This window comes from Alexandromys fortis, unplaced genomic scaffold (assembly GCF_014885135.2).
Source record: "Alexandromys fortis isolate MF-2015 unplaced genomic scaffold, M_Fortis_MF-2015_v1.1 scaffold_34, whole genome shotgun sequence".
Lineage (NCBI taxonomy): Eukaryota > Metazoa > Chordata > Mammalia > Rodentia > Cricetidae > Alexandromys > Alexandromys fortis.
Window position 1 is genome coordinate 2,427,771 of NW_026067933.1, and position 18,404 is coordinate 2,446,174.

General features: G+C 36.5%; 1 protein-coding gene across 1 annotated transcript in view; it reads left to right on the forward strand.

The window, feature by feature from the left end:
- Positions 1 to 18,404, forward strand: part of Slc13a1 (solute carrier family 13 member 1) — an 84,803-nt gene that overhangs the window by 38,664 nt on the left and 27,735 nt on the right. Inside the window, exon 7 of the mRNA XM_050145912.1 lies at positions 10,866 to 11,017. Coding sequence (XP_050001869.1) covers positions 10,866 to 11,017 — 152 coding nt within the window. The remainder of the gene's footprint in view (positions 1 to 10,865; positions 11,018 to 18,404) is intronic.

An 18,404-nucleotide genomic window follows, 5' to 3' on the forward strand; every position in this document is an offset into this window, starting at 1 on the left:
TGAGCCTTTGGGAAGGAAAGCATGATAAATATTCCACAATTAGAGATGAGCATGTTATAGTCACTTAAGCTCTGCCTTTTGAGCACCTGTGAGTCTCTGTATTAACTGTGGTTCACTTCTGGGGTGGAGGGCTTCTTTGATGAGGTCTGAGAAGTGCATTCATTTATGGGTATTTAAAAGGTAGTTTGATACTGTGTCGATTTAGCAAAATAATAATAGTAAGTTCTTACTTGTAGCCCGTAAGCTGCCCAGCCAGGCTGTTTTGGGGTCATATATCAGTTCTGTTGTATGAAGTGGGCTTTAAATTACACTAAAAAGTGGTTTGTTATTCCTGTAATATACACACCACTCAATTCAATGAGCATATGACGTCAAACTTGGTCATTAATATAGCTAACAGGGTTTATATCTGGGTGAGACTTGATTTTTCTCCCCCACAAGCCTGGAGAGCACCTCTTGCCACTATGAAAACCTCCCAAGTCATGATCAATTTGGTTTCTCCAGGTCTGTGCCCCAGCTGTGTGGTATCTTCAGAAATAGGTTCTTACCTTCAAGTTCTGTTGAGTAACCAGGAGCAATGACAATAGAGTGCATTATTTTGAAGTTCATTGATTTGTCTCTGATCAACAAATCAAAGAGAGCCACCCATGGCACTGGGTTCTTTATTTGATAACCTCTTGTGTCTTGGAGAGCACTATTCTCCTGTGTAGGGCAACTCTAAACCCTTTTTTAAGATTTACTTTTATTATGTTTAATCTTGCATATGTGTGTTTCTCTTTTCTGTATATGGGTAGGTACACACAAGTGCAGGGGCCCTGAAGAGGCTAGGACATGGTGTCAGATCTCCTGGAGTTGGAGTTGCAGGCAGATATAAAGGGCCAGAAGTGGTTTTAGGGAAGAACGTTGGGTCCTTTGCAAGAGCAATGTGTGTTCTTAATTGCTAAGATATCTCTCCAGTGTCCATTTACACACACACACACACACACACACACACACACACACACACACGAGGTTTATAAAATAATAGGTTTCCATATGACTCTTTCAAAACCCCTTATTGTTAATGTTCCCTTCCCCACCCTCTTGTCGGTCTTACCCTCCCACCTTTTCTCAACTTTATCCATAGCCTCCCAATTTTAACATTTTTTACCTTTATACCACATGAGCTCTACTGTTCCCCCCTTAAAAAACTCTCCCCCAATCCTCCCCCCCCCATTAGCCCTTCTTAGTTTCCTGGATTCTATAGGCACTCAAAAATAAAATCTACAATTGTAAAATGATTTTGATTCTTAGCAAATATAGATCCCTCTTTTCATGAATAAACAAGTCATGTGGTTTATATAGCGATTATAAAGAACTGCAGCTGTTCTTCATCAGGTTTACATTAGACAATTTAACACTGACTGACTATATGGAAAAATATATACCTAATTTATCTAGTTATGAAATAGAAGGCATATTTGAGTTCATAATGTTTTGTTTGTCTGCATTGTTCTTCGAGTAGATAGGGTGTTCTATTGATTAAAATAAACCTGGTATAGTTTGACAATGCATTTTATCTACAAGCCATAAAAGATAAAAATATTACTGGAGATGTGATTACAAGGGACTGGAGAATGGTCGATATGTAGTGTTCCTTGAGTCTCAAGAACCGATCTAATAGTTCCCACATCTAAGGGGCACTTTCCTATGCTGCATACCTAGCAAGGGGAGAATTTTTTTTTCTCACCAGGCACTCCTCTCACTATAGGGCAAGGTCTAAGCATTAACAGGTATCCTCCTGATGCCAGGAATTAAAGTGATAGGTAAGTAGCTGGGCCATAAATTCCACACTACTCTCTAAAAACACCTGTAACATTTATAGAGAAAGGAACCGGAAAAAGAAATGGTGAGCACAAAGAACACTGGAATACGTGGGTGATGATATCTCTCAGGTTCCATATTACAGGTAGAAAACCAAACATCCCTTGTAGGATATTCTAGGCCTTCGAAAATGAGATCGCAAACAGGAAAGGAAGCAACCACCAGTGGCCTCCACAGTGAGCATTAGCATTATTCGAATAGACAGCTCAGAGTTTTATTCTCTCATAATCGCTCAACCTTCAGGCATCTTTGGATGAACAAAATTGGAAAATTGGTATGTTTTTATAAAAAACTGAGATAATTGTTTTTTATTCATTTAATATAACTTGTTGTTCCTCAGAGGTAAAAAAGTTTAAGAAAATATCCTTGAACAAATTGGATCAAGCTTTTAATTTGGTGTTGTTTTAGTCTGGGGGTAAAAATTCTTATGATTGAAAATTAAATTATAGAAGACAACACTTCTTAGTTCTTGCCAAGAATTCAAAGTCTGGTCAGCGTAGTAAATAAATAGAGTTCTTAACATTAGGAATGAAGCCCATTAGTTCTGCAAGGCAAGAGCAATTTAGACACCTGGCCCCAGACTAATTATTAAATTGGTATTTTAACTTAAATAGCAGTGGCTCTATAGATGTAAGCATCTTCTACATTACTCTTCCCCAACCCTTGACCAGGTGAAATTCAGTCACCGGGGAAACTACTGTACTTGTTGCGTACTTCTCAGTTCTTATTTGACTTCAACTTAGAGGTCTTCTTTCACTTGTGCAAATCTCATGACCGAGAGATAACATTTACAGAAGAGCTGAGTATGGAGAAAGGGGATGACCATACATTCTTCAGGAACTACTTCTGCCATTTAGGAGCTCACTATAGATTTTTAAAAATCTGAGTAACTTGGGAGCATGGGGGCCTTGGGAAAGGGTTGAAGGGGAAGGAGGGAGATAGGAAGAGAAGCACAGAAAGATGTAGAGCTCAGTAAAAATCAATAAAGAAAACCTTAACCAAAGTTGAAGTTCCAGATCCTACGGTGGCTATAATTCATTGTAATTCAGTAGAATATTTTATTATTAATTATATATTTTCCTAGTAAACTTTTTATTTTATGAATTGCAAAAATATTATTGAGCAGAGAACATAAGCTCAGCCATACTGAAAGCATTTGCAAGTTAGTCTAACCCACCAGAAGCAACGAGCATCTGTGTGTCTTCCTTGGTTCTCAATTTGTTTTCTTTTTTTAAATATATTTTGAGTACAAAGTATTTTGCAACTTATACATACATATATAGAGAGTCATTGACGGACCTGTTCACTAAACATTAAACTATATTTTATAACCTCATTTTCTGTACTAATATTTCAAAGCTTTCTAAAAAGTCATCATTGATTAATAAACTTACTTGTGTCCTGTTTTAATAACTTTAGTTTCTGGTGCCTTCGTTGGCCCCTTTCTGACCATTTTTGCTTTCTGGTCTGTCTCATGCGGCTAACTATTTCCTTGTGTGTTTCGTGCTTCCAAATGTTGAAATGTTAATTTTCCTTGAAATCTCCACAGGGGGGAAAAAAATCTGAGTTCAGAGTTGCAGCTGCCTATAGGACTTTTCAATCATAGTACCATATTTCCTGTAACATACAAGTAATGACCATTTGTGCTATGAAGTGCTTATGATAGGAAATTTCAGGATATTTTGTAGTTTTCTCTAGGATTAGTTGACACTTTCTTCTCTCTACAAAGGTTATATTCATTGTGAATGTTTTCCTATACTCATCCCCCCACACAGCTGGCCTTGGGCACTATCTTCCATTCCAAATTCCCTTTGTATCAAGATAAATGAAATCTCTCGAGCAAAGTCAGACATGATTCTCCCTTATATTGAACTCACTTGCACTTTACTTTACAGTTAATACAGATTTTTTTCTTTCACGCAGTTTCATGAGATATTTTTCAAAATGATGTTTAATGTTTTTAATTTAAAATTGTTCAACCAGGAGTTTGATTTGTTGTGAAACTAAATAGACAATATGCTATTATCGATCTATTATTTCAGGCATTTCACTGCTATAGGGAGAATATCTTGTACCTAGACCTCATAGGTTTTTCTGTTAACTAGAAAACTGTAAAGGAAGCTTCCAAATACTTAGCATCTAACACAATTCAAGTTTGTAAGTAAACCTTGTAGTAAGAAAATCATGATTTAAAAAAAAAACACTGCTGAAAAATAGCATATTTTTTAACACTGAGTAGCCTCCATGTCCTGAATGCGAAATTTTAAAAACTGTTCTGTACCTCTCCCTATTGCTTTGTAAACTGGTATTTACATCCACAACACAAATCATAGTCCTTTAGTAACTTCAGAGGATGGAAACCCTATTTCAAGGATTGTTCTCGATCATTTCATTTTTACTGAAACCCTGAGTTCTCCAGGTTACCTCTGACTAGATCTAGAACAGATCTTCATGCAGTGTTCACCCTAAGAGTTGGGGCATGAACCCTCCCTTGTTTTTGATTCTGCTCACTTGTTTATTAATTACATGCCGTGACTTCTTTGCAGAAGCCATTTCCTTACAGAAATTATTTCAAGCCATAAGCACCTTATGGAAAGTCAAGCTTAATTAAAGCTAAATAACAGTATTTGTTATCCATTGAACCAAGCACATGGAAACTCAATGTGCAAACAGAATGAGGCCCAGTGTTTTCATACCTCTTTGCCTTTGAAGGTCCACTCTCACTCTCCTTCATTAGTTATATCATCTGCTGACATATGGGGCATAAAGGCCCCACAGTTAACCTGTTGCTTCATTAACAGTAAAGAGTTATTCATTAAAACAACAGGAACTAAGGGATCGCTCTGAGGCTGTGCATATAGTTAGAACAAACTCTACCACCAAACTATATCCCCAACGTAATTTTCTCTTTTATTTTTATTCAAGACTAGGTCTCACTAATTTTCCCAGATTGTCCTTGAACTCATTATGTAATCAGAGACTACCTGCCTCACTCTCTAGGTTGATAGCTGTCTTTGAAGTCATTTTGTATAATAGAGACCTTCCTGCTTCAGCCTTCTAGATAGATAGTATTATGGTCCTATACTATATTTTTTGTTGTTTTAATAGAAATACATGCATCAGAGTTTCATTGAAATGACATGTTAAACAGGTCAGTTTACCTCAGCTCTATTTGAATCTTCATTAAATTAAGAATAAATAGAATTTTAAGACATAATTATAATCAATTTTGTAATTATAAAGGCCAGGGAAAACAGAAAAATAATTCCAGAAGCTGGAATCCTGATGAATGGGTGGAAAAGACTTGGTTATCTGTGGGCATTGAATTGAAAATCAATACTAAAGAAAACCAGTAGCTAAATTTAAATAGTGCATTCTTCAAAGTATCTATATCAAAAGGGGAGAGGGCTGACAAACTTTGCTTCTGAAGCCATTAAATCTCCAAATGTCTTCCTGAAATCCACTTAGACAGCTGTTCCTCTATCAAGAAGTGTTATCTTTGGAATGGCAGCACAGACAATCAAGAAAATTTTTAGAGATGTCTCTGAGCTGGGGGGGGGGCGGGCAGAGATCCCAATGCAACTAAGGGCACCAACTAAATGTTTATGCCCTGTGTACAGGGAACCTGTAACTCCAGTGCCCTCCAGGAGAGTGGGCAGTTGAGACCTGCTTTCTATGCTGGAACCAGCATCCCACTCTAATGCCCTCCAGGTGTCAACAGACAGCAGTCCACAAAGGTCTTCCCTGGGGAATGCAATCAGTACAACAGAATAAACAACAGCATCCTGACTTAAAGTTTCTGAGAGAAGGCCTGTCAGAGAAGTTCCAAGCCAAGAGCAAGTCCCACAGCACACACGCAGAGCTTCTGAGCAGTGTTTCACTGCTTTAAATATGAAGAGGCAACCCCAAATTCCTAGATGTCTGAAGAAGCCTGAGGCATGAAGAAGAAGTTGCAAACAAACAACAAAATCAGCTATGTGCAGGAAACAGTCAATGCAAGGAGAGGAAAATATGAGAAAGGAAATGGAAAACATCATTATGTTTAGAGAGGTCAAGGAAGAAACTGCATTTATAAAATCTAAACAGCATTCTGCAGAACAGAAAGGGGATACACGAATATAAAATAGAGAAATATACAATGCAAATAAGTGTATGAAGTATAAGTAAAATGTGAAGGTTTCAGAATATACTGTAAAGGGAAAATTCAGAGGGTAAAATATGGAGAAAAAGATGCAAGAAAGTAATGAGGAACTCAGGAAAAGGGTAGATAACAAAGAGGAGTAGAACTTTGAAAAATCCAAGAGGATTTCCACGCTGGAAGAATGGAACATTTATCATTAAAGTTTTGATGGCCGCCCAGAAAGTGAGCAGACCTCACAGATCTCATTTGAAATCTGAGAGCTAAGAATACCATGGGTAGAAAGAGTACTCCACATGCTTCCAGCTTTCAGAAAAGCAAAGAGAATGGGGACTGATTCCTTTTAAAAGACTTAAAAAATATGGACAGCTGAATACTTCTCTCTATTTCCACAGACTATTAGCGACAATAGAAAACCAAATTGTGCCTTCAAAATTCCGAGTTATGCTTGCTCCATATCCCATCAATATCAATGCCCAACAAAAACAGCAATGAAGTAGGAGCTATCTAACTCACTCTTTAGAATTTGAAGGGAAATGACCAGATGAAGATGCCCTGGCAGACATCATACCTAGATAATGACACTGGAGACTATTTTATGTGTTTAAAGTAGCCTAGCATTTAATTACAATGGGAGAAAATCGACAGAAGGGAATAGTTAAAACTGAGAGGTTTGTCCACAAAACCCTGAGCAAGAGAGTGATATATATCATTTTATAGCTTCTTTGTGTGCTTCTGTCTATCCATGTATCTATTCTTATCCAGGTTTTTCATATTCAGTGAAACACTGAATTTTACCCTAATCCAAATTATGTTATTATAATGTTAAGATCATGGAAGAATAGAAAGGCTAGGTGTGTTGAGGGAAGAAAGCTGGTGGGGGGGGTGTTAAATGCTGCTTACGTGGAATATAAAAATTGAATTGCAATGCCTATATCCAAGAAAGCGAAATATGTCCCGAGCTGGGACTGGTGGTGCAGGTGTGTATTTACAGCTACTTGGGAGAATAATGCAGGAGAATTTCCAGCTCAAGGACTGCCCGAGTGGGCTACAGAGTGAATTCAAGGCCAGTCTAAGGGGCTTAGTGTGACCTTATCTCTAAATAGAGAAGTAAAAAACCTGGAGATGCACATGCAATGGTCTAGGTTCACTCTCTAGTACAAAAAAAAAAAAAAAAAAGAATTGACAGTGTGTAAACACTAAGGCGGGTGCACATATACACAATAAGATCTGCAAGATTGCAAGCTAGCTGTTGGCAAGCTGAAACTGCATAGCAAGAATTTACAGCCTTCATAATCTTCCTTTTGTAGTGGTTGAAATATAAAGAGAAGCCTTGATGTGTTCACAGTGAATTCAGGTCATTCCAGTGAACGAATCTGTGGGGTCTCTAGAGACTATTGGTTGGCTGTTGGTAATTCATATGCACAGTTTCAACATTCAAAGTTGGAAGTGTGCATCTTACTCCTGGCATCTACCATCATTGCCACCAGGAGGCATCGCAAAGTGATACCTAGGTCTGGGGTTTCTGACCCGTCTTTGATTATGCCTTAGATTTCTGCATTTGGTCGTGACTGAATTGTAAGTATTTCAGTTACTCAGAAGATCTGGAAAAACACTAGCAAGGTCTTAGATGTCATATCTCCGTGTGTTAGCTAAAACACTACTGTATGGCAGGTATTGGAATTGGGTCAAACTCTTAGAAGTAGGTTTAAAACCTTACATAAATAAGAAACCCATTGGAAGGCAGTGTAGTGAAGAAATCACTAAGAGGGAGCTAGGTTGTAGGAGCTGTGGCTTCAGTTCTGTGGTGAATGGCTGTCACATTTAAGGCTTATTTTATTATCTGAAAATAAAGTGATGTTTGTTCCATGTCAAATATACATATCTGTCTGCTCTAGTAGCCTATGACCATTTTACATGTTAAAAAACTCTTTCTTATAAGTGCCAAGGATACAAAATATATCAACAAGGCAGCAGATACTATAATTACATGATCAAGAAATACTATTATTAATATTTTGGCATATCTTTTAGCATTATTTCTAGTCACCTATGTACATGTGTGTATACTTTTGTGTTTGCGAACATGCATCAACCTGTCTACATCGTTTCACAAAAGTCTCCTTCACCTTATTACATAAGCACTCTCTCATCGTAACATACCCATGACACAAGAGGCCCCTCATCACCCATGACACAAGAGTCTTCCTGGCCACTTCATAACTCATATTTCTAGATGCTTCACATTTTATTTTAACCCTCCTTGTCTTTGAAATTCTTATATCCATATTCTCCTTTCCCAACACCTGACTCAGTAGAAAACAAACATAAAACACCAAAAGCCTCCACTATGAAGCCACAGAGTGATGATTTTCTCATCTTTTATTTGCAAACACATGTGTCCTCTTGGGCGGGGTCTAACTGTCTATTTCAAGTGATTCAATCCAGCTTCTTATTGCTCTGGTGCCAAACACTTGTTTCTAGATTCAAGTTATTGTCTTAAGAGGACATCGAAGATGAATTTGTTGTAAAGCTTTCTTTTTTATATAATTTCTGTATCAGCAATTGGCTCTCCTTGCTTCAGTGTAACGGGTTGAATTCAGTTTCCCATGTCCAATACAAAATGACAGTAAATCTCAGGTTCATGTTCACTAGGATGGGAAATATGTGTATCTCCCATTCTACACCAAAAACATTCTTTAAACCCTTAATGGGTGTGATCAGTTAGTGATTATGTTTACTTATTGTGAAATTTGAATTGACCTTAAACTTTTCTGCCTGTCTAAATCCATTGTATCTACACAAATATCAGTTAATGTGCTCACACTGGAATTAATGCTGCTTTTACATTCTCTATTTAAGAAAAGACTGTGGCATCTCAGTATGAAATTATTTTTATTACAGACCTGCCAGGGCATTTCAATGATTATGTTTATATGCAAATATTTGAAGTTCATCTTCCATATAAAAATCTGTATTTTTATTTGCTTTTAAATCTGAAAGCTTTACCCTCAGTGGAAAGCAATACATAAACACATTTTCAAAACTCTGCACCTATTAGTTTTAAAATGTCCAAATTATACACCACTTCCTGGGTTGTTAAATGTCTTTTTTATAGTAAAAATATTTTATATATAAGCCATACATTTCAGGTTTCAGTTAGGTTCACTAATGAATTTTTAATAAAGTTTGCAATATTTTAAATACCTCTTGGGTAACTTTTAAATAGAAAAAAATCACAAGGAAGAATGCAAACCATTTCTATATAGAAAGTACAAGGCAAATAGTCTTTATAAATTTCTTTCTTTTGGGTGAAGAGTAGATACCTATGGGGGATGATCTTTAAATTAATTAAAAAGTAATGGTAAAATTTGGTCCATAGTACCAGACCCTGCCATTTCCACATCCATGATGACTTTTAGAGAGAAGTCATTTTTTCTTATCATGAGTTTGTTAAAGGCCTTACCCTGTCAATATCGCAGCTAGCATGCTTATCTGCATGGAATACCAATGCACCTTGTTGTGCTTGGTGGGTGGGAGTACATTTTGTTGCAGGCATTTTATAAAATATTGTAAAGGTTCTTTACAAAATGAACTGCAGAACTAACCTATGATCCATCAATACTATTTCTGGGCACATATCAAAAAGAAATGCAATCAAAGTTACGGATAATATCTAGTCCCCATTATTCATTGTAGCACTACCACAATAGCCAAGATACATGGATAAATGTATTTTTTAAAGATGTTCTTGGGTACCAAGATAACCTGTGGATGTACTTATAGCAATTCTTAGCTATTTAAGATGTGTCTGATATACTACAGATGTAAAAATATCCTTATATAATCCTTAAATACAGATGTATTTATATATATATATATTAAAATATATATATATAAATACAGCACAATACATAACAAGTGCTCATATAGTTCCTAGATTTATTTGAAGATTGAAGCATAAAGAACAAATGTAAAATCATCAAGGGTTGAACCATGGAGTCTCAAAGATATTACTAAATCAACCCAGGGCAGAGATGACATCAGGTGACATTATGGTTTTGGTTATGGAGGAATCTAAACACATTTGCAGCACTTTAAGTAAAAGGAAATAAATGGAATAAGTGAGCAGAGTAAAAGAATACTTAAAGGAGGACAAATAACACAGAATAAGAGTTGTAGCTCTGGACTTTAAAGCAAAACAATAATTGTATTACCCGGCATTGCCACTTTTAGGCACCGACTCTTGGTAATTCATTTAACCTCTCTGTGTCTTATGTCTTCATCTGTAACTTGGTTTAATACTGCCCATGTCTCTAAGATAAAAAAAATTTACATGGATAGAATGTAGTTCAGGAAATCCTTAACTGTATAGTGTGTAAAGGTGATACTGAGCAGAAGCAAGTTGGATGTGACTAGCTCCTGCCCCTGTGACTTCCCTACCAGGCCGGACATCAACCTAGAATTGTAAGCTGAGTTAAGTTTACAATTGTAAGTTTTTTCTGCCTGTATTTTTGTCAAGATATTTTCTCACAAAACAGAAATGAAACTAGGACAAATATTAAACACACTTAAGTGTAGGATTCAGGTCTGGCAGATTTAGGGGGTCTGATAAAGACTGCTTCCTGGACGCAAACATGGCTACCTCCCTGCATTTCCACTTGGTGGAGAGAAATCTTAATGCCTTCTTTTAAAGGGGCTTTGATCTCACCTAATGGCGTTAACTCTTATTACCTACCGAAGGTTCCACCTTCAAACACCATCATGTATATGACACAGGAAAGTTGTAGCACATTTATTATATAAGAAATGTTGTTCTGACCGCAAGTAGAACTGTTCTCATGATGTATTTTCTTATTAACAGAACAGAGTCACAGGAATAGCATATCGGTCAAAGAGGGACCACATGATGTGTAAACTCATGTGTTTATCTATTACTTACTCTTCAACCATTGGTGGGCTGACAACAATCACTGGTACCTCCACCAACCTGATCTTCTCTGAGCACTTCAATACGTAAGTAAAATCAGATTGGTGGTTTAACAAGTGGTCATCAAACAAACCATGGAAGTTGTTCTTACCTGACTAATCAAATCCAGAGACGGAACTGTTATTTGGGAATAACGTATCGTCGCTTCTTATGAGAATGACTCTAGATCTAGAGACCTTCCTCTGGACTGAGGATGAAATGTGCAGGATCTAGTAAATTAATATCTACTTGAAGGTTCATTCTGCTAATCTAAGATCAGATTGTGATTTTATTCTGCCAACATCACCAACAGCAGGCTTATTATGTATGGGGTGTAGCAGAACTCCCAACTGAGCCTCTTACCAGAGAGGGAAAATTTGTTTCATTGTAACTAATTCAATAACGTGATAATTAGTGGGCATGCAAATGCAGTGTTGCATGAGATGCAATAACGTGATAATGAGTGGGCATGCAAATGCAGTGTTGCATGAGATGGTTTATGCAGAGATTGGCTACTGAGCATTTGGACTTAAATGGTGAACTGTGAACACAAGATCTAATTGCAAGAGGCTGAAGTTGGCAACTCCAAAAATATCTGAAGCTACCAGAGACGAAAGCACCAGAATATCCTAGGGAAATGTAAATAATTAAAGTTTACAATTGTGAGACCAGAATTTTATAAAAATTGAGAAATCTTCAATTTCAACCATGGTACTGTTTTAGTTAAAACTTCTACAACTTCGCTTCCCTACTTTATAAAATTTAACCCAAAATAATATTTCTAAGATGTAATTCTTCATATGTAAAATAGTCACATTTTGTAAAAGTACTATGAGAATTAAATGTGTAAATAATGCTAAAATGTTTTGCACTGTGTAAAACTGTTAGAGCAGCCATTAGAAATACATGTTTTTGTTTGAGCTCAGAAAGAAGGTTTATTTGAAGTATTAGAGGTACATTTTATATCTGCTGGAGTACTAGGAAGATCTATGGCATTTAAGAAGGCCAAGAAGAGGAGATAGACATTTCTCATGAAAGATAGGGCTCAGAATCAGGGAATTCATTACACTCTAAGAGGCAGAACCCCAGGATCTTTGGACCTTATCAAATTATTTGTAAAATGTTTTTCATACAAAGTTTCTCCAACAAATCCAACCCTAAGAATGTCATTCCTAGTTCTCCAAAGAGAAGCATCCTATGTACAAAGAACAATGATGTAGAAGTTCGGGCTCAGCACTGAATACCTTTGTGTGCATTTAATGTTTCTGTGGATACACTTCTATTTTAACTTATATATTTTAATATACATATATATTTATGCTATTTTTTGATTTTAAGAACAATATATTTTGATAATGTTTTCCCCTTTCTCAACTCTTCCCAGATCTTTCTCATCTTCCCATCTTCCTATTCTCTTTCTTTCTCTCTTCCCTAAACAAGACAAAAATTAAAATCAAACAAACTAGCACATGAAAAAACAAATTAAAAGTCTTAAAAAATATGGAGTACATTCCCCATTGTTTAGCTATACTTGGACATGGGGTCTACCCTGAAATGTGATTGATATACCCAATGCAATCCATTGGAGAAAACTGAATTTCCCCTTTCCCCTAAGTATCCATTGCAAATATCTTCTTGTTTAGGATGGAGCTTTGTGTCCACTTCCCATTCTAGTGATGCTTCATAGGTTCAACAATCACTTAGGAGGAAATATCTGAAAGGTGCTTGATTCATAAGTGGAGGACATCTGAAAAATCAGTGTGGAAGGGCTGTATCTGTGAACACCCAAATTCAGAACTAGAATTGCCCCTGAGTCATTTCTGCAAGCTAGAATTACACCCATGGTTAAGAAAAGAGATCCAACATCTCAACCAGCTCTTCAGAATCTTATTCCTAATGTTGAGACTCAGTTACTACTGTTAGTGGCAGAGGACTGCTGTTAGGTATAGGATAGTTAATGAAACCACTTTCTACAGTTGAATCCATGCAGACTTTGCCCCTAATTTTCGTGGTTCTGTGTAGTATATCAACCAGTTTTTAAAAATTACTATTTTTTCATCTTTTTCTTGATTCTTTGCATGCACTGATCTATCTGTTGTACCAGGTCAAGAGCATTTTAAAGAATTTGAACAAAAGTTTCAAACTATTTTCATGACTCTAATGTCCCTGATCATAAAATTTGACTAAAATTTACTTTAAATTTAAAAAATGCTTAAAATACACCCTAAAAGAAAGTGTTTGTCTTCAACATTTTGCCTTTGCACTAATAATATATTAATATATTATAAAATCAGATACACCATTTGATAGAAATACTGTTATAAAAGAGAAAATACATGTCATCTTATAAGTTTATATTATTAAATAAAAAGATACTTAATGAGCTTTTCCTTGAATACTCCTTTGCAAAATACAGTAGTATCATAAAACTACAATAGGACAATGTTGATTCAAAATCATTGAAAAAATATCAGAAGCTTAAAGCTCTCCAACATATACTGTTTTTTATATATATTTAGAGCTAGAGAGATATTCTGCTTTATTTAGTAATTCACTAAGGCAATACAGCCTTGTCTTCTTTATACAGCTTGCTGTTGTTTTGAAGAATGATGAATTTGCATTTTTTTCTTCCAAATGCTAAAGACTACAAAGGAACTTGAATACCAGCAATTTCTGTCACTGATATTTAAAGTAAGGTGCCATCTCCCAAATGCACTATTGAAAGGAAAATATTACATAACCTATTTTGAATTCTTTTCCAGCTATTTACCTGCCTATTTATTTTCTACTTACTATAATATATCTACCAATAAATCCATACATCATTTTTATAGATAGGGCTGAGAGATAATAATAGAACATCATAATATAAATACTCCAGTACGCTCTAAAGGAGTACTTCTGCTTTAAGCTGCAAAACATTTGCTAGTGGAAATCTGACATGATTCAGAAATATTTTTAAGGCAAACACTATGTACAGTAATAAAATTAGTACAAATAACTCATAAATCAATGGAACAATGTCTACAATGTATTTTCTAAGGACTGTGGTGGTATCCATTCTCTACATAGTTTAGAGTATCAGTGGGCTCTCAGGTTGGCATTCTAGGAGTCTGTGGAAAGGAAACCAATTAGAAGTGCATTACTAACATGCTGACACATGATGAAAGGCTACTTCTGAGACGTTAGAATTTAAATCTAAGACACTAGACACCCAGGAGATCATTATAATTAATTTTGAAAGTTTCAGGTTAAAGAGGGGTGAAAGCAACTATGGTACCTCAGTGGTTCCAAGAACTTCTATAAAAGAAAAGGCAGATTCACTGGAAAAATTAAAACACTTAATTGAGACAGGCTAACATGTCTTACTAAGTACCTAGCCACATGAAGATCTGTAGCAGATTTTGTAAGTTTATTCACCTAAGGTAATTATAAGTCAAATAGTATATCTTTCAGAGCAGCGCTTAAATTCTCGAACATAGAATTTTAAATAATTGTCGGAAAAATACTAAGGAAAAGTTAAAAGAATGCCAATAGGAAATGCTGCCCATAAAGAGGGTGAAGGAAGTTAATTAAAGTAGAAGAATCAGAAGTACTCGGTGTTCTGATAGCCAAAACTGAAGTCTACCTTCAGAAGAAAAGGTGAAACAGGGGCTCCTGAAGGGACAAAAGGGCAAGAAGATGGCCGAGGAAGGACACAGTTCCCCTTGATGTTCTGGAAGAGAGTGGGCTCAATGGAGCAGTGAATGGTGCACACATTTAGACTGATGAAGAGTGAAGGAAGTCCATAGTGGGGAGAGAGGAAAACACAAAGTTGACATTACTCATGTTTGAAAAAGGCAAGAATAAATTTTGGCCTGGCCAAAACTTAGGGGGAATTCTTTTAGAACAAAGGTAAGATTTCAGTCTGGTTTTGACAACTGAGAGAAATAAAAAGTCTTGGAAAAGGGAGGCTGAATGGAGAAATAAGGAGAAAAGAGCTTCTTAACAAGCATTGCTAGAGACCAGCTGTAGCAAGATATGCATGGAGTTCACAAGCACTGATCGTTCTTCAGGCTCATACTAACAACTGAATAATGTTTACATCAAGATATTCTTGTGAGAAGAAATTTATTATTGAGAATAGTTGTTATTTTTGTAGTAGTAGGGAAGGTTTTCATGCACTATTGCCACAAAATAAATGACAGCTATCAGTCAAGAAAGAGCTATAGCAAAAGAAAATGGGATGCTATCTCAGGTAAAATGACATAGTTTGATAATTATAAAAATATATTATTAAGGTTCTAAGTTTTAACTGTAAAATTATGGGCATAGAAAGTATCTTGGAAGGAATGCTTACGTTAAGATCACCACAGTCATTCTTAACCGTGTGCCCAGTCGTTACAGCAGTCACTTTATCTACAAGAGACAATGGATATCTAAGCCTGTTGATAGTATCCAACCCCAATGTGGCATTGGTTACATATATAGTACTGAATTTGTAAAATAGTTACTGTAAGATATTTTTACAATACCAATCAAAACTTAGAAGAGCAACATACTGTAATGGAGGTTATAAAACATAGCTACTTTCTTTCTTGAAAGAGTCAAGGCAAGTATGAATATTTTTAGATTATGATTGATTGCTAATAGCTGCTCTACAAAAAATGAAACTGTGGCCAACCAGTGGACTATTTTAAGGTTCGTGGGGCCAGAGGATAGTAAAAAAAAATCCGTTTGTGATTGGATGGTGGTGGCACATGCCTTTAACCCCAGTACTGGGTGGCAGAGGCAAGTGGATCTTTGTGAGTTTGAGATCAGCCTGGGCTACAAAGCAATTACCAGGACAGGCTCCAAAGCGCCACACAGAGAGCCTGTCTCAAATAAATAAATAAATAAATAAATAAATAAATAAATAAAAGAAATGCATTTATTCTTGCCTTGGTTTCAAAGCCTACTTGACTACCTTATTGTCTTTGCTACTCCCAGATGAAGAAAATAAATTTATTTTCTCCCAACACATTACTATTCCCAATAACTACCATGGCTCTCACTTTGGAAATGAGCAGGATAAATCTCTTAAAAACAAATTCCCTGACATGTACCAGAGAGGAAATGTTGGGACCAGTAAAATGCCTAAGCAGGTAAAGGTGTTTGCCATCATGATGGGCAATCCGAAATTAATTCCTGGGATCTAGATTATAGAAGGTGAAAACCAACTGCTGTAGGCTGTTCAATGACCTCCATATATGCTCTGTGACATGAACATACAGACACACAAAAAACCCCACACCCATCATACACAAATGCATAATCATTTTGTTTAAAATTAAGAAATGTAGACATCAAAAGCTGGATCATAGATCGGTTCAGATTTTAGTCTTGTCATATATCAGCTTAACTTCTTTCAAGATCAGGCTTTTATCTAAACAGGGGAAATATTAATTTATTAGCATAAGATTAAAGTGCAGAACATGTGTGGCTCTTCATAGGGCCTGGGGATGGCAGCATTGCAAGCTGCTCCACTTTGTAGCCACCTTGCTCTTCTGTTGTTGTTCTTTGAGAATCCCACACGTCTGCATTTGATCATATCCACACTCCTTCCTCCGTCTTCCTCAGGTCTATGTGCCAGTTTCATGCCCTCTCAACTTGGTGTCCTCCATGTTTTTCCATATCAAGGCCAGTTTGTGCTACCCAGATATTCTTGGATGTATGTCTCCCACTGAAGCATGGTCAACTTTTCAGGGGCTATGCTCCTAGGGAAAATCGACCCTTCCCTCCCAGCAGTTAACAGTTTGCAACGGCTCCCTGGCTAGAGAAAGGACTTCACGCCCACTGCCCCTTCCTGCTGGGATGTAGTCTGCTTGGACTTGCCCAGGTCTTGTGCATGCTGTCACACTGCTGTGCGCTCATATGCGCTGCTTGTTCTTGCTGTTAGGAGTTGTGCCTGGCTCCTGAAAACAAAAAGCAGTCAACACTTTCAGACTTCTGTTAAAAATAAATATCTAAGAGTCCTCAAATCTAAAGCTGAAAATCAGCTTAGCCTTGCACAATTAAAAAAGTTCTAAATCAAAAGGATTATAATAAAAACAGATTATAATCTGTATAGACACCAACTCATTATGACTGTTAAAGATCTTCAACATGACTGTAGATTTCCATAGCTACATCCTTTCTTTTGAGGCTGTTTCTGTGCATTTTACATTGATATTAAAGTTAATTTATCGTGTTCATAGTTGGTCATAAGAAACACAATAACAATGCTATCTTCTTCACTTGGAAATATACATGCTTTATGTCCAAGCATATCTGTTTTAGGTGAAAAAATTGTAGCTGTTTAAAATACCCTTAGAATAAAAAGGATTTTATACAGTTTATGGGTATTTTATGACATACATAAAACTTTCTAATTTTCAGTGGGACCTGTAGTTGAAGACACAGTGGGTTAGTGAGAAACAGTTTTCTTTCTTTTTTTTAAAATTTCTCCTGGTTTGAAAATTCCACTTGACTTCACAATCTATGACCTTAAATAATACACTTTGTCCCTAAGACTTAGGTCTTTCACCTGTGAAATGGAAATTGCCATCCTCAGGGGATTTCATTAGAATTCAAAGTTCTTAGCCTACTTGCTCATCCTTGCACCTTTTCCTGACCTCTTCAATCAAGGTGAGCCTAAGCATGCACTGAGATACAGTTTCACACCCGAATCTCTGTTTCATTCCTGCCTGATCATCCTTCCCTGGCCTACCAGGGAATTCCACCGATGCACTAGTGGCTTCCCATTTTATATCTGTATCTCTGCCCTCTCCTCTTAACCCTGGACTCATGTTCATAGAGGTCAATCAAAGATCACTTGGAAAACTAAAGGGCACATCAAGTCATTCTGAATCACCTGTTCCCCAGCCAGCTTGTCCTTTAGACTTCACCGTCTTCATATGTGGCACATTTTCTTCATATCTATGAAAGGAATTCTTATGCTCATGGATTGGTAAAGTTGCTATTATGAAAATAGCCATGCTGCCAAAAGCAATCTGTTCATTCATATAATTCTCATGAAAATTCTAATGTAACTATTCTCAAAAATTCTCCTTTGAAAATCTTAAAATTCATAAGGAATCACAAAAGACACCAGACATGCAAAGCAGTTCTGAACAACAACAAAACATTGCTGGAGATATACCATACCTTACCTCAAGCTATACTACAGAGTCATAGTAATAAAAAGCAGCATGGACCGGGCACAAGAGACACTGGTCAACTGAAGAGTGGCAAACAACTGAGGACCCAGAAATAAGTCTATCCATGTACAACCACCTGATTCTTGACAAAGACACCAAAAATACACATTAGAGAAAAGACAGTTCCTTTAAAATTTTAAAAATATATAATTATGTCAGTTTCTCCATTCCCTTTTTCCCTCCAAACCTTCTCAGGTACCCCCTCAAATTTATGGCC